The sequence below is a fragment of the Thamnophis sirtalis genome, unplaced genomic scaffold (assembly GCF_051295495.1).
Source record: "Thamnophis sirtalis isolate CommonGarterSnake01/CBP01778 unplaced genomic scaffold, rThaSir2_p1.2 scaffold_8, whole genome shotgun sequence".
NCBI classification, from domain to species: Eukaryota; Metazoa; Chordata; class Lepidosauria; order Squamata; family Natricidae; genus Thamnophis; species Thamnophis sirtalis.
This window is the reverse complement of record NW_028261388.1, coordinates 21,287,956-21,310,857: the sequence shown is the minus strand read 5'-3', so window position 1 is coordinate 21,310,857 and position 22,902 is coordinate 21,287,956. Positions and strand designations below refer to the sequence as shown.

At 41.2% G+C, this 22,902-nt stretch overlaps 1 protein-coding gene across 3 annotated transcripts in view; it reads right to left on the bottom strand.

Annotated features, from left to right (window-relative positions):
* Positions 1-15,674, bottom strand: part of SGCG (sarcoglycan gamma) — a 28,118-nt gene extending 12,444 nt beyond the window's left edge. For 2 of the 3 annotated variants that reach the window (XM_087721218.1, XM_087721220.1), the window contains exons 1-3: positions 8,886-9,025; positions 5,847-6,044; positions 3,800-3,901 (exon numbers count right to left, since the gene is read on the bottom strand). In XM_087721218.1, the coding sequence (XP_087577344.1) occupies positions 3,800-3,901; positions 5,847-6,041 (297 nt within the window). In that variant the 5' untranslated portion in view covers positions 6,042-6,044; positions 8,886-9,025. Of the gene's footprint in view, positions 1-3,799; positions 3,902-5,846; positions 6,045-8,885; positions 9,026-15,654 lie in introns of those variants that run through there. The other variant, XM_087721219.1, reaches the window with a different exon arrangement.
* Positions 15,675-22,902: the final 7,228 nt, after the last annotated feature.

The following is a 22,902-nucleotide window of genomic DNA, read 5'->3' as shown; positions in this document are numbered from 1 at the left end:
AGGATAGGATAGGATAGGATAGGATAGGATAGGATGGGATGGGATGGGATGGGATGGGATGGGATGGGATGGGATGGAACAAGCAGGACTGCTAATTAGAATTCCTTACAATGCTTGGCTTTATTCTTTTGTGTGCTGTAGTTTCTCTTTTTTAATCTTTCTATATTTCATGTCTGCGTAGTTCTTGACACTATTTTAATATCCTCTGTCAGGAAATTCTGAGCATTTCAACAATGCGAGGGCATTTCCAAAATTAAGCTGAAGCCTAATGTCTGTGAAATCTACCCTCCTACTTTTCTTTGCTCCACAGGGGGGGGGGGGGGGAAGTCGTTGCAGGGCCTGAGAAATAGTCACTACCATCCTACATCTACCTTATGGACATGGAGCACAAGAGACCTTGTAGGAAGAGGAAGAATGCTGGCATCTGAATACACATTGTGCATATCCTGTTTGAATTATTTGTGGGAATGTCCCTACCTACATTTTACTTCTTTTACTAAGTGCCACTTCAGTTACTGCCAGTGTTCTCATTCCTAATGGCTCACTGTAGCATAACTCTTGATTACAGCTCTTATTTAATCACCAAGTGTGTGTTTCGATGTCACACCAATTTTGCATCTACATTTACTTCACCTGTCACCATGGTTCTATAAAAAAAAACTGTTGAATTTAATCCATATGTTCCACAAATCCAATCATTAGCAAATATAAGGCCCAAGTAAATCATCCCAGATTTGATTTGAATTAGATATCTGAGAGTCAGCAAAAACATCCACTTGGGTTTAAAATTCAAGATTCAGTAACATGCCATTTCAATTTTAATCCCCTTGATATTTGATTTGAAAAAAAAAGTTTCCCCATCTATTGTAATGGAAAAGTATCAACATGCCCATAGAAGCTTAATGTTTTTGGAATAGGAAGAGCAGAATTCCCGTGAAAGTAATTCAGCTGAAGACCTTCAAAACTTTCACTACAATATTTTTTTTGAAATATTTGTCTCCCGCAGATGTAGCAAGCCCAACCCATCTTAAATCTAAAATTTACAAGACAACCATCTGCCCTGTTGCACTGTATGGCAATGAATGCTAGATAGCAACAAAAGGGACCAAAAGCTATTTCCATGCTATGGAAACGTGAATGCTCTGTTGGATATTGGGCATTGAGCCGAGGTGGCGCAGTGGTTAAATGCAGCACTGCAGGCTACTTCAGCTGACTGCAGTTCTGCAGTTCGGCTGTTCAAATATCACCGGCTCAGGGTTGACTCAGCCTTCCATCCTTCAGAGGTGGGTAAAATGAGGACCCGGACTGTTGTTGGGGGCAATATGCTGACTCTGTAAACTGCTTAGAGACGGCTGAAAGCCCTATGAAGCGGTATATAAGTCTAACTGCTATTGCTATTGCTATCTCCCTTCTTGACCACATCACAAACGACACCATTTGACAACATTTTGGTGTGGCACCAATTATAGAGAAGATGAGAGAAAGCCGACTCTACTGGTATGGACATGACCAGAGAGCAGCACCTTCCACCGTGACCAAGACTGCTCACCAACTAGAAGTCAATGGCCGGCGACCTCACAGGTATTCAAAACGGAGATGGCAAGATATGCAAAGATATGCAAGCCACGGGCCTGTGCCCTGGAGACACAGCTGACTGTGCAAAGTTAGCATTCAATGCAGTGGTGGGATTCAGCCAGTTCGCACCTTTTCGGGAGAACCAGTTGGTAACTTTCTAAGTAGTTCAGAGAACCGCTTGTTGGAAGAAATCTCCTTTTGTTCTTTTCCACTTTACAGGGCTAATCCTGTAAGGAAGGCGGGAAGGAAACATTCTAGTGTTGTTTCTAGCCTAATCTTATTGACCTGCTTACAGAAACTGCCTCTCCGGTTAACCCTTATTACATTGTAACAGCTAAGGCAAAGCGCCCATCGACCTGAGTCACCTTGAGTTGGCCAAGCCCACCCAGTCACATGACCACCGAGCCCCACCTACCCAGATGCTCTACATGGGGCAGCCCTTGAAGAGCATTCGGAGACTTCAGCTTGTCCAGAATGCAGCCGCGCGAGCAATTGTGGGTGCACCTCGGTACACCCACGTTACATCTATCCTCCGCGAGCTGCACTGGCTGCCTATTGGTCTTCGGATACGCTTCAAGGCACTAGTCGTCACTTATAAAGCCCTTCATGGTATTGGACCTGGGTACTTGAGAGACCGCCTACTGCCAATTACCTCCAATAGACCGATTAGATCCCACAGATTAGGCCTCCTCCGAATTCCATCCACTGGCCAATGCCGACTGGCGACCACCCGGAGGAAGGCCTTCTCTGTGGCTGCTCCGGCCCTCTGGAACGAGCTCCCCGTGGAGATTTGGACCCTCACCACCCTCCAGGCTTTCCGCAAAGCCCTCAAAACCTGGCTGTTCCGACAGGCCTGGGGCTGATGAGTTCCTGTCCCCGCTTGAATGGTATGTCTGTTGAGTTGTTTTAAATTGTGGTATTGTCTGTCCATGTCTTTTTTCCCCTATTTGTATCCCCTACCCCCCCCCCCTGACTTGGGTTGTGAGCCGCCTTGAGTCCCCTTGGGGAAAAGGGCGGCATAGAAATATAATAAATTCAATTCAATTCATTTCAATGGTCATTAGGGCAGAGAACCAGTTGTTAAATTATTTGAATCCCACCACTGATTCAATGATCCAAAAAGCGGACCCTGCACCTGCGGGAATATGCTAGGAAAATGTAGCAGGTTGAGGATAGTGCTGGAAAACATAGCACTATTCAAATGATTGTGCAAAGAATTTCAATTGTGCTGTAGCAATGTGGAAACTGCCCTGTTCCAAATTCATTTTTTTTAAAAATCTTCAAAGGGGAATATCTTGCTTTTCCACTTGCTTTTCTGGAGTGCTTGATCCCTGGGCTTTCTTGAATGCCAGGAGAATTGGAACATCCTCCGTTGGAAAGCTCGGTCATTCCTGGGAAAGACTCCCTCAACACTAGCAGGTCTCAGCTGCGTTAGGAAACAGCATTTTCTAAAAACAGTTAATTTATAATCTTTAGCTTGGTTCACTTTTACTGACAGGTGTAAGCATACCCTAACAATGCAGAATTTAAATGTTGGTTCGATACATGAATGCACTTTCATTCTATCAAAGAATACATACTGACTTGCCTCTCCCATATTGCGAGAGCTAAGTTGAATGCTCATTTGTGTTAGCAAGATAAGCACAGATGTGTACTATTCCCTTAGTAGAAAACCAAAAATGTTAAAAGTTATGGTTAGATATGTTCAAGGAGCTGCAAACTGAGAAGATGAATGATGACTAGTTAAAATTTACCTTGGCGGCACAAAAGAGCCCTAGAAATTCAAAATATGGGGAAAAAACATATTGACTAGCTATGCTACTGAATCAATCGAAGAATTAGCATTCTTTGTGTATATTTGTTGAAATGGAAAGAGAAATTACAGAACTGAATATTGCTGGAACAATGCCAGAATCAGCAGGAAAAAAAACATCAGATCTGTGCTGTGTTTCAAAGTAAACACCCTGAAGTATTTTCAGGCATGTGGTATATATTGCTGCTTTGAATCAGGCCTCTCCCTCAATTTCAAAGCAAAACTGCTTTGTAGGGCTGATTTTATTGAAATTCTATCAAATCAAAACAGGCTCTGCATCACTCTAGTAAATATGACTTTTTTTCCAGACAAACCACCGCCCATTTCTTTGTGTATTTCATCAGAAATAAACCTAGTTAAAAATCAGTGGGATTTGTCTCCAAATAGCTGTGCATAACATTGTATTGTTACCTTTCTAGAGTGAATTTCTTTGGCATGTAATGGATATAAAAATTCAGACTCTCCTTCCAGACGAAGCCCATCGCTATTAACCTGTAGGTATCCCATTCCAGCCTGCAAATGCAAAACGCATTTTAAATATTAGTTGTCTAAGTCATTGTCAAATTCTTTTCAAAGACGCCACATTAATCTTTTCCCAAATACCGCATGATTTATTCAAGGCAGACATCCCTGATGAAATAGAAATTCAGAAGATAAATATGTTTTGGGTGGAAGAAAGGTGATCATAAAAACATCTTTTCACACAAGGTTTTGATCAGGGGTGGTATTCACTTACTTTCCCTACCGATTCGCAAATGTGAGAGCGTGCAAGTGCACGCACGCTTCGCTTGCATGTGCCCTGTCCATGCATGCGCTTGGCCTTCCGTGCATGGACTTTGAGTATGCGCCTGGCTTGCACGCAATGCATGTGGCTTGAAAACGTGCCTAAATAGGATGGTAGAGAACCAGTGTGGGTGGGCAGGCCCATCTGCCATTTCCACTACCTGGTTCAGGTGAACCAGTCCGAACCGGCTGAATATCACTTGTGGTTTTGATAAGAGCCGTCTTCAAGAATATCCAACCAAGAGGGACTGCACTTATAAAAAGGTGCTGTACACAAGGATGTCTTCTCCAGTCCAGGTACCAGCAATGTGTACACAAGCCCTCTTCAAAAAGCTGTAATTCAAAGAAACAATGTAAGTTGCGTGACAGCAAGGCTAGAGGTTGTCCATTTCCTCCTCTTCTCCTTTTGGAGTAACCATACATTATTGTTATTTGAAATGGCACCATACATTCATCATTGTTGGCATGCAACTAAATCTACATGGTATCTCTCCCATTAAGGATTTAGATATTTGAGCACTTCATTAGTAGCACTTCATCAGATGAAACATTTCAGTAACGGACTCAGAAATGACAGTCACATAAGAATTGAAGAATACATTTCAAATAATACCAGTCAATGAACACAATTCAAAGCATGTTAACAGTGCATTAAGTAAGGCTTACTCTAAAGTATATTTAAGATTGCAGCCTCTGGCTGAGATTATATACAAGCAATGGTGAACCTTTTTTGGCTCGCGTGCCATAAGTGGGGATAGTGCAGGGGAGGTCGTGCGCGGGCGTGCCGCACCCATAATGCAACACGTGACCACCCCAGTGCACATGCGCGCATGAGAGGCGCTCCCCCCCATTTTTTGCATGTTTTTTTCACCCTTCCCAGGCTCCAGAGGCTTTATAGGAGCCTGGGGGTGGCGAAAACAACCTCCCCTGCCCCCCGGTGGCCCTCCAGAGGCTTCAGGGAGCTTTCCTGAAGGCTCCAGAGGACTAAAAATGACCCTGCAAGCATAGGACCGTTTTTAGTCCTCCGGAGCCTTCAGGGAAGCTTCTGGAGCCTCTGGAGGGCCTCGGGTGGGGGGAGGCTCTTTTTGCCCTCCCCAGGCTCCCATAAAGCCTCTGGAGCCTGGGGAGGGCAAAAAATGGCTTTTAAAAAGGCTGAACTCAGCTGGCCAGATTCACACATCAGGCTAAAATAAAATTTAAAAAACACATAAAGACTTGGTGTGATATACAAACTCAGCTATTGAAATAAGATAAAAGCAGGGGAAAATATCACATTTGCTGAAAATAACTATGTTAAAACTAGGTATTGTATTGTGTTTTTGTTGGTTTTTATATAGGAATTCCCCAGGTTTTGAAAATTATTTCCAAAATTCCTCTAGGGTAAATACACTGAAGGATCAGAGGTGTGTTCAACTGGTTCTTTCCAGCTCAGGTGAACCGGTAGCGGTGGCTGCAGGAGGCTCCACCCACCCACCCCAACTTAATGCACGAGCACTCCGCACGCGCAGAAAGCGGTGCGCATGTGCAGACATTTGCGAACCGGTAGGGAAGGTAAGTGAATCCCACCTCTCTGAAGGATGTTTTACAGAGCAGAGAAAACCTTAGATGCAACAGTAAGAATATAAGCAAAAGCAACAGCAAAACCCAATTAAAGTGGGTGGGGGGGGACACTTACTGTTGAAAACCACATTACTTTAAGAATCCAAATTGTCAGAGCAAGATTCACAACTAGGATGATGATCAAGAGGAGGAGAAATAAATAAAGGCAGCGTTTTCTCCAGCCATAAATGCCAACATTGTAGGTATACTGAGGATCTGGTCTCTGTACGTCAGTACCTGGGGTTGCTGAAATATACTCTTCACGTACCATCTGCTACAGGGGGGAAAAAATGATACAATTAACCAAAAATAAATATTTCATACAGGGCATTCTACTTCCGGTTTGAAAACGGAACAACTATTAATTAAAAGTAGATTTCTAAGAAGTAAGAATTTAGCACGCTGGGTTGTTCTGCTGACCCTCCCCCAGACAAAATAGTGAGGCATTGCTGATTAATAAAACATGAATTATGTAATTTCATTTAATAATCATCTCATTCTACGAGCGATTAAATATTTGAAATAAGGTATTTGAGGGCAAAGAAAAAAAAATGCAAATAATTCAGGCTGGCATGGAATAAAAAGCAACAAAAAACTTAGGTAAAGTTTCATTTGAGTGAGGCTACAGATTGTCCTCACATGATGATCCTAACAACCCTGCCAATAAGCAATGTGGGGAAAATGACATGTGACTGCTTTGCTTAACACTGGCCATTCCAGCAATCACAGCTGCTGTAGCTCAGTGACTCCCACAGCCTTGTTAAACATGCACAACATTAGGATGCAAGTCATTCTTGAAAAAAGTAAGGGACTTTTTATATTCCCTAATATATATAAATATATATATATATTCTGGAAAGAATACATTTTGATAAGAAGGAATCTAACTATTTGTGCCACTAGAACATAGAACCTGATTCTCAAGAGTTGAGTATGCCATTCCCTAGATTCGTGATGGCGAACCTCTGGCAATCATGCCAGATGGGGCACTCAGAGCCCTTTCTCTGGGCACGCATGCCGTCGCCAGCTTCTCTTCTGGTTTCTGATGCGGCGGCCTGCTGGTCTTTGCAGATCCTGAAAACCAGCCCAAAACACAGCCTGAAAACGACCTGAAAATGGCTAAAAAAAAACAGCCAAAAACAGCATGTGCACACTGGCATTCTGGTTTTTGGGTTTCTGGCACTCCGACACATGCACATGTATGCACATGAATGCATGTTCCAGTTTGGGCACTTGGTGCCAAAAAGGTTCTTCATCTCTGCCCTAGATAAAACTTTAGGGACACCTAAATATAAATAATGATATAAATATAAATATAAATAATAATATAAATAATAATATAAATATAAATATAAATAATAATATAAATATAAATAATAATATAAATATAAATAATAATATAAATAATAATATAAATATAAATATAAATATAAATATAAATATTAATATAAATAATAATATAAATATAAATATAAATATAAATATAAATATAAATATAAATATAAATATAAATATAAATATAAATATAAATATAAATATAAATAATATAAATATAAATATAAATATAAATATAAATATAAATATAAATATAAATATAAATATAAATATAAATATAAATATAAATATAAATATAAATATAAATATAAATATAAATATAAATATAAATATAAATATAAATATAAATATATATATATATATATAAATATATAAATAAATATAAATATAAATATAAATATAACTATATCATCTATATCTATATCTATATCTATATCTATATCTATATCTATATCTATATCTATATCTATATCTATCTATCTATCTATCTATCTATCTATCTATCTATCTATCTATCTATCTATCTATCTGGTGCCCAGGCATATTCAAGAATTATGTATCAGAAACTTATTGGGGCTGACTGGGATATGCAGTTGGCCTTCCAAGGACGCAATATTAAATACAAATGATTAGAAACATTTGCTGGCATCAAGAGAAGAACCTATAGATTTACTGCAGACCTCTATACTATGTTTCCCCAAAAATAACAGGTCTTTTTTCCCCCCCTGAAATAAGCACTAGGCTTTATTTTCAGGGAGGTCTTATTATTTTTGAGGGGCAGGAGGCGGTGAGTGTGGTCACCTCATGGCTGCTGCTATGTTGCAATATTTTTTGAAAAGGCTTATTTTGGGGGGAGGGCTTATTTTAGTGCATGTGCTGAAAAGCCCAATTGGACTTATCTGGGGAGGTCTTATTTTCAAGGAAACAGGGTACTGCAAACCCAGTCCTAGATATTCAATTGACCTTTTACTGACTGTGTCCAAACAAAAATAAGTTATGCGGTAGCATTTTTAAAAATAAATCAATAAGGGAAAAAAAATATAAATTATAAGTTATTTCCCTATTACCCCAGTTGGTCGCAGATGAATTTAAGGAAATCTGGAGGATTACATTAAGGGAAGTTTCTTCAGATTATTCCTAATGAATGCCGGAATTGTGATCCACTAATGGAAACAAGTTTCCTTAAGTTATAATATTAAAGTGCAACAAGTATTTGTGGAACTAAAATGTAACTAATGCATCATGCAAGCTAGTTAACATGACTGACAAATAATACACAGTCTCCATGAAAAGACAGCTGAAATTATATGATTGTATACCCAAGTCCTTATATGGCAGAAGTATCCATTATTAAGTAACATGATCATTTTTTTCCATAAAAGATCAGCCTTGCAGTTAGAGCAGGGGGGAAAAACCCTGGAAACCAGCAAGGAAAAGAGGCAGCTCATTGCATGAAAAGAACACTATTCCCCCCCCCCCACAAAGAAATAACATTTGCAATTTTGATATTGCTATTTATTTCACTGCACATATGCAATGCCACAGACACAAAGTTAGAGCCAGATGTTGCCACATTTACCCAGTTACTATAATCTAAACTACAAAAATAACTTGTGTATTGTATTTCAAGTTAATATAATAGCAATCTAACAGTAGGAAAAAAAGATAGAGGGGCTGCAAGAATTATCACTTAAAAAAAACACAACCTATTAATCCTTTACATTAATTGTTTCATAATTTATAAACACCCATGCAAATAAAGTTCGCCTAAAAGACTTACCTTGGAAGATTTTAAATAACAACAGCAGAAATTGCAGATCTAACTCAGATCAAACGCCTTCAGCCTGACAATGAATTTCTACACTTGTACCCACAGTGGAAAATATTTTAGGCGTGGCTGAACTTGTTTACATGTTTGGTCACATTTCACATTCCACCCCCTTTCACTAGCGGCACAGACGGGGCTAATTTTACTCTATGACAAACTAGCTGGTGCTGCACTAATGCTTTAGGAGGTGAAAGGCTGGATATAATTCGCATTTTCAAAATAGCACACACCTCTTATTAGAATGTTACTCACACTACCCTGAAGAGGGGAGAAAAATCCTATCGAACTGTTAGCTATTTAAAAAAAAAACCACTTAATTTTGCTCATATTCAGTTTATTGAAATAAAAGTTCAGAGATTGTTGTATATATACAACAACAGCACACAACTTTTGAGGAAACACAAACACGCAAGTAATTTAGAACAGGGCTGTCAGACTCCTGCCCCATGGTTCAGATGCGTCACACGCTGGCCACACCCACGCCCGGTTTAGTGAAGGGGGAAAAACACATCCGTCACGTGACTCACAATGTGAGTTTGACACCCCGGATCTCGAAGTATATGCTTACCCAAAATAGGTAAAACCAAGGCTAAGAAATAAGTAAGCTCCGGAGAAAAACTATATCTGATTTAACTGAAATATATACTGAATGCAATTACCCTGCAACTATTATTTCCTAATTTTCCTGTTCTGTGAAATTAAGATTTATTAATAGTGAGAAACCTTCTCAATTTGGAGCAATGTGCAAATAGCTGGGCTAGGGGTTTCAAACATTTATTTATTGAACAAACTCATGCAGTCTTTATTTAGCAAACCCAACTTGGAAGGCTCACAAGAGTTATATAAAGCATTAAAATAAAATAAAAACAAGGAACGAAGAAAGGAAGGGAGGAAGGGAGGGAAGAAGGAAGGAGAGCACATGCTATCAACATTTAAGTACAAATTTTCCCTTCACTCAAACACACATACAGTATATACACAGAGAGACAAAATGATCTTAGCTTTTTTCCCTTTCTCAAAGCCAGGAGTGGGAATCTTTCAGTGGCAGGTCAGGATATCCATTTTGGGTGGTGGCTGCGGCTATAATAATTGGGTAGATAATATAAAGTGGATAAAACCAAGATTTTCTGTGGATTTTTGCCTGGAAAGGCTGTTGGGAGGTGGGGCGAAGTTTGTGAGTTTTTCTATGAGCCAATACTACAAAGGTTTTCACACAGTGAATCACACCTCAAAATGTCAGGTTGCTAAGTCTAATCTTTAGCAATAACTATAATAAAAATAGCTTCAGGGGCTGCAAAAACAGACTTCAGCATTTTTAAGAAGGACATTGGAAACACAAGAATCATTCCTTCTCAACAATTTATTAGTTTTATACTCCCATTAGCAGCAGGAAAATTATAATGTGGTTTGCTCCAACAATTGGTAGGCTGACTGGTGAGAATCTTTTCTGCTACTAATGACACGCTATAAGGAAGATTTATTCCTGCCAATTCTATTATCTTTTTGTTTATAGCTCTCTAATTGCTGGCAACTTAACAGGGTACGCCTTCCTATGATCAATTGTCTTTCAACAATAGAGATAGTCTTTAAATTACGACCAATTGTTTAGTGACCATTTGAAGGTACAGTGGCACTGAAAAAAGTGATTTGCAACCTGTCCTCACAATTAAAAGTGTTGCCGTGTCCCCAGGATTGAATGATAGCAATTAGGGCACTTGGCAACTCTTGTACATTTACAATGGATGCAGCATCCAGCAATCTTACGGTTGCTATTTGAAACCTTGCCAACTGGTTTCTGACAAAAACAGTCACTGGGGAAGCCTGCAGGAAAGGTTACAGGTTGCAGTTCACATGATGTTTTGCTTAACAACCATGACAATTTGTTTAACCATTGTGTCAAAATTGTTGTAAAATTGGATGCAATCATGAGTGATGCCTCGCTTTATGAACCGCTATTGAAATCGTTTTATCACTAACTTGTCAAAGAACTGGGGTGGGGGGAGGGAAAGGGAGAAAGAATGCAGATGTGCCAGAGATGGATCATTGGAGCCAAGAACCCACCAAGGCTACTGATGCAGGTGTCTGACCAAGAAGTGAACAGTTCTCAAAACAAAAGGATGATTCATAATTGGACAATGTACCAACTAAGGGGGGGGGGAAGGAGAAGCTATTGTCTAAGCTATTGTTCAACATATACATTGAACGAGAAAAATCAGAATTGGTTTTGATTCTTCAGTACCGAAATGGGGTCTCCAATAAAAGTTTGCTTTTGGGATTTCAAAGTTCCTGAGAGTGTCTACTTTCCTTGGGTTTGCTAGTCGGACTGTTGACAAATAATTGAAGGCTGGGAAATGGGCACCTTATCATGTGCCATTAGGGCTATTAACCCCCTAACAATTAAAAGCAACACACAACCAAGCACCATATAAATACAATGTGTAGACCAGCCCAGTTCCCACATTTTGGTGAGAGAGAAGTTTCCTAAGGATGGGCACAGAATAAACCTTTGGTCCCGTGATAGACTGAAATTAGATCCTGAATCACTGCTTAATAATGAATTTTCCAGTTCTTACTGTGGTTATAGATCAAGTACCAAACTGAATTTCTAAAATCTCCACTTGAGAGAAGAAGAGTCAGCACAATATTATGTTATATTGGGAATAAAAGCAATTTTAAATGAAAAACTACTTGCATTCAATAAATAACAAATTTTACTTGAAAGGGATAGACTAATAAAAGTTACCGAGTTTCCTCACTCTATGCCAGTAACCCAAATTTTACATATTTGGAAATCCTGCAAGAGAAGGAATTTAAAGTACACTTTTTAATCACATTAGCTACAATGTTCAATTGACAAAATAAGGAAAAAAGCTTAGAGATTATTAAATGAGTTTTGGATAACTGGAAAACTTGCTCAGTATTTTATGAGCTTTAATATTGCCCTAATATGGATATTAAAAAGGGCTGTTATATTTCTGCTGATTAACACATTGGCCTCCCCTAGATTAACAGTTTGAATTGCCTAGCCAAGTGGAAGTGTAGCTTGTGGGGAAAAAAACGTAAGATTCCCATTCTTCTGACCCACAAGCTAAATAAAGTATTTTTTGGAGTCTAAGACACATCTTTTTCCCTCAAAAAAGAAGGTGAAAATCTGGGTGTGTCATACATTGAATTCAGCATTTTTGGCTGCCTGAAACCCCATCCCCTTTGCAAAATGGCTTCACATCGCCTTTAGGAGGCTTCCAGAGTGCTCCTGGGGGCTGGGGAGGGCAAAAATGAGCGAAAAATGGGCCGCTTTTTGTTGGTTTTTGCCCCCACAGCCCCCAGGAGCACTCTATAGGCCTCCTAAAGGTTCTGCATGCCCTTTTTTTTTTTTGACAAAAAACGGGCTTGTTTTCATGAAAAATGGGCCGTTTTTGGGAGGTTTGCAGAGTGCAAAACCTTTTTTTTTAAAAAAATTGCCTCTTCAAAATCTTGATGCATCTTATATTCTGGTGCGTCTTATGCTCCGAACAATATGGTGGGTCAAAACAGGATGCCAGTCCTGATGAATTTTATTTCCCTTTCATTGGGAAGAGTGGGAAAGAAAAATAAAAGCAGTCTATAAATGGATATTTAAGAATAAAAATAAAAGCTGCAACCCACTTTTCACTCTCCTGGTTTTAGAGGTGAAGCAGAGACAAAAGTGATTCCTCTGCAAAATGTTCATTTCTACTTGACTCCCAACCAAGGCTTCCAATAGTGAGCAAACTGAGGCCCCTGTTAGGTAGTTCCACCTTCCATTTAGTAGCCCTTGGAAGTGACTAAAAGAGTATCACGAAAATTGGATATTGTGGTGTTGGAGTAAATTTTTGAGAGTCTCTTGGACTGCAAGGAGATTAAATCAGCCAGTCCTAAAGGAAATCAATCCTGACTATTCTTTGGAAAGACAGATACTGAAGCTCAAAGACTTTGGCCACCAAATGGGAAGAGAGGACTCCTTGGAAAAGACCTTGATGTTGGGAAAGATTGAAGGCAAAAGATGAAGGGGACAGCAGAGGATGAGATGATTAGATAGTGTCATCAACACAATGGACATGAGTTTGGGAAGATTCTGGAAGACAAGAGAGGACAAGCAGGCCTGGCATGTTGTGGCCCATGGAGTTGTGAAGAGCTGGACACGACTTAGTGTCTGAATAATAACAATAAAATTGGGTAACAAATTGGAGTAGACAGTAGTATATTAACCATTAAGCAGACTCAGCACGCGCCTAGGGCATCAGACCCAAGGGGGCACCACAAAGTTGAGAAAGAAAAAAAAACCCAATGAAGATTTGTACAGTATATACAAAGGAGGGGGACAACAAGATTTGTCAGTGCTTAGAGCACCAGTGAGCCTTAATCCGCCACTGGGGGTAGAGCAGTGGGGCACCAGGTGCAGTGTCTCTGTATGCTGGTTTGTGTGTTCCCCAACACAACTCTCACAACGCTTCTCTGAACGTACTTGCTCTCCTAACGGGGAGCTTACCTAACATTTACTTTATAAAATTTATAAAGCAGAGTTACAGCAAACCCCTATCGCCCACCTTGAAAGCTGGAACACCCACTAGTGGGCGGTAGAGAACAGGTTGACTACCACTGATCTAGTTCACAGCCCTGGCATTTCATCTACCATTCAAGTTGTAATCAGGTCTGTGCTTGCTTAACATTTTCAGGGTCAGTTAGGTGCTACCCTCTGCTTTTACCATTTGAACACAAGCCACAAGCATGTTTTCTTTTAAATGTGAAAAGCAATGGGCATTGCTTATCACAGCACAATTGCAGTATGGTATTTTTAAGGAGACTAAAATACTTAGAAAAAGGAAATATTACATTGCCATAGACACTTGGCACAGGGAATAGCCATAGAACTTGATGAGAAAGCTTGGCCTAAAAGAACTGGCCACAGAATTGACCAACAGGTTTGCCAGAAGATGATTTGTTATATGAGGAGCAGAATCATTTTAACTTTTAGAGCTCCCTGGACGAAAGGAATAAAAATGTAGAAGAGATGCAAATAATTTTGATAAACTGGAGCAAAGTTGTACATACCACCTTAATCAAGGGTAAATACAAAGATTGGGAATGTGTTGGACTACATTAATCTTCCCAAAATCTGTAACTAGGATTCTTGTGTTGAAGAGCACCCAGGAATAGAGAAGATTGTGCTGGACAGATGGGGAATTTACAATCTACAATCTATTGCTTTATAAAGCCTTAGTAAGGCCACATCTGGAATACTGCATCCAGTTTTGGTCACCACATTACAAAAAATATTTTGGGACTGTGGAAAAAGTGCAAAGAAGAGCAACGAAGATGATTAAAGGCCTGGAGACTAAAACAAGTGAAAAATGGTTGCAGGATTTGGGTTTGGCTAATCTAGAGAAAAGAGGGATGGGGGTGGGGGGGACATGATAGTAGGATTCCAGTATTTGAGAGGTTGCCACAAAGAGGAAGGGGTCAACTTGTTTACCAAAGCACCTGTAGGCAGGACAAGAAACAATGGAGGAAACTAATCAAGGAGAGACGCTACCTGGAACTAAAGAGAAACTTCCTAACAGTAAGGACAATTAATCAATGGAACATCTTGCCTTCAGAAGTTGTGGGTGCTTCATCACTGGAGCACACACTAGATACAAACTCAAGGTAAACCACACCAAACTCGATTGCACAAAATACGACTCCAGCAACAGAGTGGTCAATGCCTGGAATGCACTACCTGACTCTATGGTTTCTTCCCCAAACCCCCAAAACCTTAGACGGTCTCACCCCATTCCTAAGAGGGGATGGGGTGTACATAAGGGGCGTACATAAGCGCACCAGCGTGCCTAAAGTCCCTGTCCTACTGTCCCCATTTATTTGTACCCATTTCCTGTGTTCTTATTTATGTTTGTTCTTATTCCCCTTATCTTATACATAAGTGACCATGACCCGTCAAAACCGCGGAGGACAAAATCGCGCTCGACGAAAGCGCGCATTTGACGTCATCACAGCGCGACGAAAAAAATTACAAATTGAAATAAAATTAAAATTAAAGCAAGTCGATTCACATAAAGGTAAGGGTTAGGTTTAGGGTTAGGGTTAGGTTAAGGGTTAGGGTTAGGTTTAGAGTGTTAGGGTTACGTTTAGCGTTAGGTTAAGGGTTAGCGTTAGGTTTAGCGTTAGGTTAAGGGTTACGTTTAGGGTTAGATTAAGGATTAGGTTTAGGGTTAGGTTTGGGGAGGTTAGGGTAAGGTTTTCGCTTTATTTTTACATTTTTCGATCACAGCGCGATATTTTTGTCGCGCTGTGATGACGTCAAATGCGCGCTTTCGTCGAGCGCGATTTTGTCCTCCGCAGTTTTGTGGTGGAACCATAAGTGACAAGCTAAATAAATAGATAAAATTAAAATTAAAAAAACTAGACCGTCCCTTGTCTGAAATGGTATGGGGTGCTGCTTGAGCAGGGGCCTGGACTAGAAGACCTCCAAGGACCCTTCCAGCTCTATTTTGATTGATAGATAGATTGATTGGGGCCTCCAGAGATACAACGTTAGATGTTAACTCTCCTGAATCCCACCGCATCCTCAACCAGGAACCCACGACTTCTCCGCTCTCCCGCAACCCTAAAACTTGCTTATTCCGAGCAAGCCCCGTTAGTGTATTTTACTCCTCAATAAGTCCGCTTAGGAGAGTCAAACGTGGCAGAGAGGACCGGGCTTTACCTGCTCTTCCCCACGAGCGTCTTCCTCAGGGGGGCTGAACGAGGGCGAGCGGAGTCATCGCATCTCCCTACTTCGCCGGGCGAGAGTGTCGTGCGCGCCTAGGATCCCCAGCCTTCCTCCGGCGGCGGTTCCCTCCCCTTCCTCCCCTCGCAGCCCAAAAGAGCTCGTCCAGCAACAACCGCGGCTTTTTCGTCTGGTCGGCGCAGCTCCGTACATCGCGTAGGAGGGGAAACGCTCCTTCAGCGCCCGCCATTCACCGCTGGAGAGCAGCGGGCGCCAATTCCTCTTGCCCCGCTGTTCCTTTAGCCAGCAGATTCCGGGCGCTTCGCTGCGCGCAAACCGTGCGTCTTGCTCGCTTGCCTGCAAAAACAGAAGCGCCGCTAGTGGTTTAGCCAACGCAGCCAGCGGCTCTGGAGAAAATGCACTTCTTCCCGATCTCTTAACAATCCCAAAGATCCCCCCCCCCCCAAAAAAAGGCTGCTGGATTTTGTTTTTCCTTGAAGACGTTTCGCTTCTCATCCAAGAAGCTTCTTAGTTCTGGCTCAGAAGAAACTCCTTCTCAAAAAACAAAACCCAGTTTGCCTTTTGAAAAAGCACCTTTGGGACAACCATGACCTGGATCCGGGGTCTCCAACCTTGGCAATTTTAAACTTGGTGGACTTCAATTCCCAGAATTCCCCAGCCAGCAAAGCTCCCAGAATTCCCCAGCCAGCAAAGCAAAGCTGCTGGGGAATTCTGGGAGTTGAAGTCCTCCGGGCTTAAAGTTGCCAAGGTTGGAGACCCCTGACCTGGATGACTGAGAATCTCCATAGGCATGCCCTTTAGCAGGTTGCTCACACTTGGAGGCTTTTTGCTGTCCAACAGCAAAGAATCTGGTGGTAATTTTTGCAATGTGCCACTCTCTTGTAACTTGAACTTATTGGAAAGTTGCTGTATTAATTTTGACCCAGAGGGTTCATTAGTTCCTTCTGATGGCGATGCAGTGTTCTCTTGAATTATATTATTGTTATTATCTCTTGTATTCATTAAACATGAAACTCAGTCAACTGTTTTATTATTATTATTGAGTTTATGATTATGATCATGAACATTGATCATCGCACAATCTGTCAGATGTTCAGGCTGGGTTTGGGATTTTTGTTTACCTCTCGAGCCCTTACCAAGGACCTGGGATAGGCAGATCTGGATGTCTGACACAGTTCCAGATATCGTTGCAGGATGGAAGCTGTCCCAAGTAAAGCCGTCTTCTGCAATTGACTGATGATGAATTATTATTATTGTTGTTGTTATTGGAGAAGGCTTTGAGGAAATGTTGCTCCTGGTGAGTGGACACATCCCTGCAGTTTTGATGGTAAGAATGAAGAGTAACAGAGTCGGGAGGGACCTTGGGGGTCATCTTGTCCAACTCCCTGCTCGAGCAGGAGACCCATACTAGGGATTCGAACTGCTGACCTTTCTGATCGACAAGCTCAGCGTCTTAGCCACTGAGCCACAATTGAGAAGTGGGTTTTCCATTGCCTTAAAGGCTGACAGAGAGTAACCAGCCCGAGGTCACCTAGTCTAGTACCTTAACCACTGCACCAGACTAGCTCTCACTCTGAATTACATACCAATGGGAATTAACAGAAAGGTAACAGAATGTATGGGACAATATTAGAATGCAGTTACACAATATTCTGATGTACTCACTTCACCTTAACATGGGAACAAGTATTTTACTGCTGAGAGCGTCTTGTTGGAGAACATGTTTTCTTGGCAACATGTTTGGAAGTGGTTTGTTCTTTCTGGTGCTTCTTCCTGGAGCTGTGAGAGAGTGACCCAAAGTCCCCCAGGTGCCTAAATCAGAACTCAAACTAGAACTCACAGTACCCTACTTTCTAGCTCAGTGCCTTTAACCACCATGCCAGCTCTCAGTTTCTATGTTTAATTCCCTAATTCTGTTCCAACAATTAATTTTGTTTAAAGCATAACAATTATAAAACAACATGGATATATAATGCTGGTCTGGATAGATTTTAATTGCAGAATATGTCAGACTCCATGGACGAGATTAAGGAATCAAGAACTACACCAAAGTCAGTAAACTGTCTTTAATGCTAATCTGTGTAAATATAGAAGCCTCAGATTGCTCACCCTCATTTATAGCGAACCCATTAAAGCAGTAGCTGTCTGAACAACTTAAAATATAATCTTCCCAAGTTTCTTGCCACCAGGTCTGAATTGCCAATTAACTTTCCTTCTGTCCCTTGATTGCTTTTATCTTCTTTCCATTCTATTCCTTCCCAATCCCTTATTGTTTTAAGGTTGAATGGGTTTTATGGATTTCTAATAGATGTATATTGTAAGCTGTCTAGAGACATAGAGACCTACCGATCTTGGCAATAAATCAGCAAAAGCACATGTATAAATTGGATGCACACAATCTGCTAAATCGCAGCATTTTGGTTTTTGAAACTGCAGCCATGTTTGTACAACACGCTAAACTGAAACCAAGTAAATTATGTTGTGTTATATGAACCAGGCCATAGAGATTTGACTTTAAAATGTGTCTATATCAGACTGTCAGTGTCTGAGAAGTAAAAAAATAAAATCTATAGCCCAGAGGGTTACAATCTACAATCCTCAATCTATTGTGTAAGGTGGGTGCCGTATACTTGGATGAGTAGCGAAACACCTTCAAGGAAAAAAGTCCAGTTGGCTTTTGAAAAAAAAAAAAGAAGCACTTTTGGGATTCCCTTACAGATGACTTTTATTTAGGTTCTTAGAGATTTTTTTTATTGCACTGTCCTCTTCATGTTTTCAAATGCAGTTCAGATATTCCTAACTGCTGTTACCTTCACCTACTCTGAGACCTGGGCAGGGGTGGGCTGCTGGGGGTTCGCATGGGTTCGGGTGATCCTCTAGTTAGGATCCTGCCTAGCTCGGTGAACCCCCAAATGCCACCCCTGGCTGGCCATGCCCACCCCACCCACCCACTCCTCCCTACCTTGCTCCTCCCAGGAGGAGTCTCCATGTGGCTGTTCATCATGCCAAGTAAGTGCAGGGCCCACACAGAGGTTCAGGGAGGAGCAGAAATGGGCCTACCGGAGATTCTGGAAGTCTGGAAATGGGCCTGTTTCTAACTCCAGAGGGCCTCCGGAGCCCAGGAAAAGCAGTTTTCGCCCTCCCAGACATTCAAGAAAAGTCTATGGATCCTGGTGAGGGTGAAAAACAGGTCTACCATAAGTTCCAGAAGTCCATAAATGGGCCTGTTTCTGGCCTCCACAGGGCCTCCGGAGCCCGGGGAAAGCAGTTTTCCCCTTCCCAGAGGCTCAAGGAAAGCCTACGGAGTCTGGGGAAGGTGAAAAACGCTCCCCCCGCCCATGGTAGGAGGGCCACGCCCATCACACCCACCATGGCCACGCCCACCCAGCAATGGGGCAGCGAACCTGTTGCTGCAATTTTTGAAGCCCACACCTGGACCTGTGCCATCAGTGCCTGAGATTTTAAGCCATTCAAATTGACAAAATGTTTTTGTTCTTTCTACTTTGAAACATTCGCAACCTGCAGTACAGTCTCTTTTTCATTAATCTTCATAAAGCTAAAGGGGAGTTCTGTGCTCACAAGACCCTTCAATTATTTTATACTCTACTCAGGAACAAAAAATTGAACATAATTAATCTTCATCACTTTCTAGTCTCAAGATCAAACATAGGATCTGTTATCCGTTTAATTTTATTCTCCCCAAAATACAGGAGGATTTCAAGTGGAAAACCACAAATAGTAACAGAGATGTGAAATCCCCTCCCTCTTCATATAAAAATGATGTGTCATTGGGCACAGTAGTTTCAATGTTTATTTCAAACAACATTAATGTTTCTCTTGAGTGAACTCTTCTGCTGACTTTCTGCTTCAATTCAGTAGTAATTCATGGAAACTATTAGTTTCGCCTACCAACGTTTCTTCAAGATCCATCCAGAATTCATAATTAATAACTACTCAGTATTGCAGATTGTTTCTCATTACAACTACGCAGTCATCCAGTGCTGAACTTAATGGAACTATCATCAATTTTATTATTGCCATTTAAACAGAAAGGAAGGCCCAGTTTGATATTAATGCACCAGGTTAGAAACTGGAAAATATGATTTCTAGCTCAAAAGAGGCAACTGGACCAGAGGTGGGTTGCTCTCGGTTCGGCCCGGTTCGACTGAACAGGCAGTGGTATTTTGGCCTGGGTTGTAGAACCGGCAGCGATCCAGGCTGGCCACGCCCCTGAACCAGTTCCCAGTCACTGCTGCTGTTGCCGGAATGTTGTTTAGTAGTGTATGCACGTGCGCAGCTCACTGTAAATTGTTCTGCACATGCACGAAGAACAATTTACATTGAACTGGTGTGCACAAAGTGAACCAGTAGTAAAACCTCTGAACTGGACTTTCTGGTTTTTCTTTGAAGATGTTTCGCTTCTCATCCAAGAATCTTCTTCAGCTCTGAAGGTGTTCATCCCAAAATGCATAGCTAAATATCTATGGAGATTCTCAGTCATCCAGCTCGCGGTTGTCCCAAAGGCGCTTTTTCAAGAGGCAACTGGACTTTCTGGTTTTTCTTTGAAGACATTTCACTTCTCATCCAAGAAGCTTCTTCAGTTCTCAGAAAGCACTTTTGGGGGCAACCATGACCTGGATGATTGAGAATCTCCATAGACGTTTAGCTATGTGTTCTAGTCCCTCCTTGGGCATAAAGCCAGTTTTATTGAGTGGAAAACCTATAAGTAGGAGCCTCAGTACTCTTAAGTATGATGCTGATAATTTTATTTAATCTTCTTAGGAGGAATGGTTCTTTCAGAGTGTTGATCCTTGGTCTCCTTGTGATGATAGAGGAGAAAGAGAATGCAAAACATTCCATTACTAACCTGAAGTTTGAGTTCTTAGGAAAAGTTAGATCATTAAGAAGAAAAACAGAACCGTAAGAGAAAGCCATAGTAAAATAATGTAATTATTTTTTTATACCTCGACTAGATGTTAAAGTCAAACTATGGCTGCTGTGAAGTTCTCACCTGCACTTTCTTTTCACTGCATCCTATATCAGGTAATTTTGGTGCACTGCAGTCAGCTCAGCAAACAGGAACATCTGAGGGAATTAAAATAGTGAAAGAACTCTTGAGATTACATTTTAATTTAGGAGTTTGAATAAAGTATTAATGGATTCCATCATTTTTACATACTCCACTGTGTCTTATTCCTGATTTCCAACACTCAAGCTGAGAAGCGCGGCGAGATAAAAGGTTATTCCTTTCGCAAACAAGATGAGCATCTTCAAAAGATTTCCCAGCAGTACAGTAACCCAGTAGTTTCAGCAAGGTCATTTCCTATGAGAAAAGGAAGATGCTGGCAATGCGAGATAATTTGTGTGCTTCCTTTTTTTGCCCCCCAGAAGAGCTGCTAGGACAAAAATAAAGCATAGAGTATGTGGAGCAAACTTGGCAATCACAGATGGCACCAGGCTCTTTAGAAGTGGACAAGCAATTAAGCAGGTGTGATTGTCTCATGTTTCCACAGCAGCACAGTTAAAAAAAAGATCGAAATAATGACAACAGACATAACAACCAAGCAGAGGAAGATTCTGAATCTCTGTCTGTCTGTCTGTCTGTCTCAAGGAGCCGAGGTGGCGCAGTGGTTAGGGTGCAGTACTGCAGGCCACTTCAGCTGACTGTTATCTGCAGTTCAGCAGTTCAAATCTCACCGGCTCAAGGTTGACTCAGCCTTCCATCCTTCCGAGGTGGGTGAAATGAGGACCCAGACTGTGGGGGCAATATGCTGACTCTGTAAACCGCTTAGAGAGGACTGAAAGCCCTATGAAGCGGTATATAAGTCTAACTGCTATTGCTATTGCTGTTGTCTCTCTCTCTCTCACACACACACACACATGCATATAATATCTTATATCTCATAGATAACACCAAGATCGTGAGAAGTGATAGTGTATCCCACACAAAATAGAGACTGGAAGGGAGATAAAGAGAGCGAAAGAGAGAGAGGGGAGACAGGAAAGAGAGAAGCAGAAGGGAGGAAAAGAGAAAGAGAGAGAGAAGGCATGGAAAGAGGGGAGAGGAGAGGGAGAGAGGAAGGGGAAATAGAGAAGAGAGAGATGGTAGAGGGAAGAAAGGAGGTAGGGGGGAGGAGAGAGGGAGTGGAGAGGGTTGAAAATGAAATAGACTATAATATGGTGTATGGAAAGCAGAAGAGCAAATAAAAATTGATGGGGCTTGATGGCAAGAGGGATCAATATTGAATATTCAAAAAAATGTTGGTTAAGATGTAATGGTATACTTTGGATTATATTATATGTATGTTAAAAAATAAAAAAAACTTTTCAAAAAAAAAGAAGTGGTAGTGTATAGTACCGCTCTATATGGCACTAGTGAGGTCACACTTGGAATACTGCATCCAGTTGTGGAGTTTTCTGTATGCTTTTTATTTCCCTCTGTTTCTACTCCTTCATTGTCTTGCCCCCTCCTTCTTTAAATTCTTCTTTAGATATCTGCTTCTCTGGATTCAGAATTCTATTTAGGCTTGATTGTAATAATTGTAATGATTTATGCATATTTTTTATAATTTCACAAGTCCAAAACCAAGTTTAGGGTTTATATTTGAGTGAGTTTGTCATTTTTCTACTTTCTCCTTTCTGTCCAAAATTGTTTCAAATAAATACTTTTTTGGGGGGCTGGTGTTTCAACCCTTCATTATCCCAATCTGACCGTCAATATTATTTATGTTCTCAAGATTTCTTTGCCTTTTCCAAGTTTGATTTATAGTTGTGGGTTAGATAAATTTTCTTACCGGTCTTTCATCTCTTCTGTACCTTCTGTACATTTGCTTTGACAAAAAGTCAGCATCTTATCAGCCATATTGCAGACTGCCATCTGACTCTGATTCCTAAGGCAAATCTCCGACCTGCGGGGGACCAGTTGCCTCTCTCTGGGTCTGAGGAGATGCTGCCCTTCTTCACCCCCACCTCCAGTGTGGGTTCTAATCCAAAAAGGATCTCACAGATGTTTTATCAGACAGGATTCATGTGAGGCTCTTAAGAGCCCACGCACCCCATGTCTGTCCAGTTGAAGAACTTCCTGTGGACTCCCAAGCTCCATTTTTTGCTGGCAGAGGCACCGTGGGCCAGTCCTTTGCTGTTTCCAGAGCGGCCCTGCGGGCCAGATCCAGCCCCTGGGCCTTGAGTTTGACAGCCATGCCCTAGAAAAAGTCCAGAAAAAGG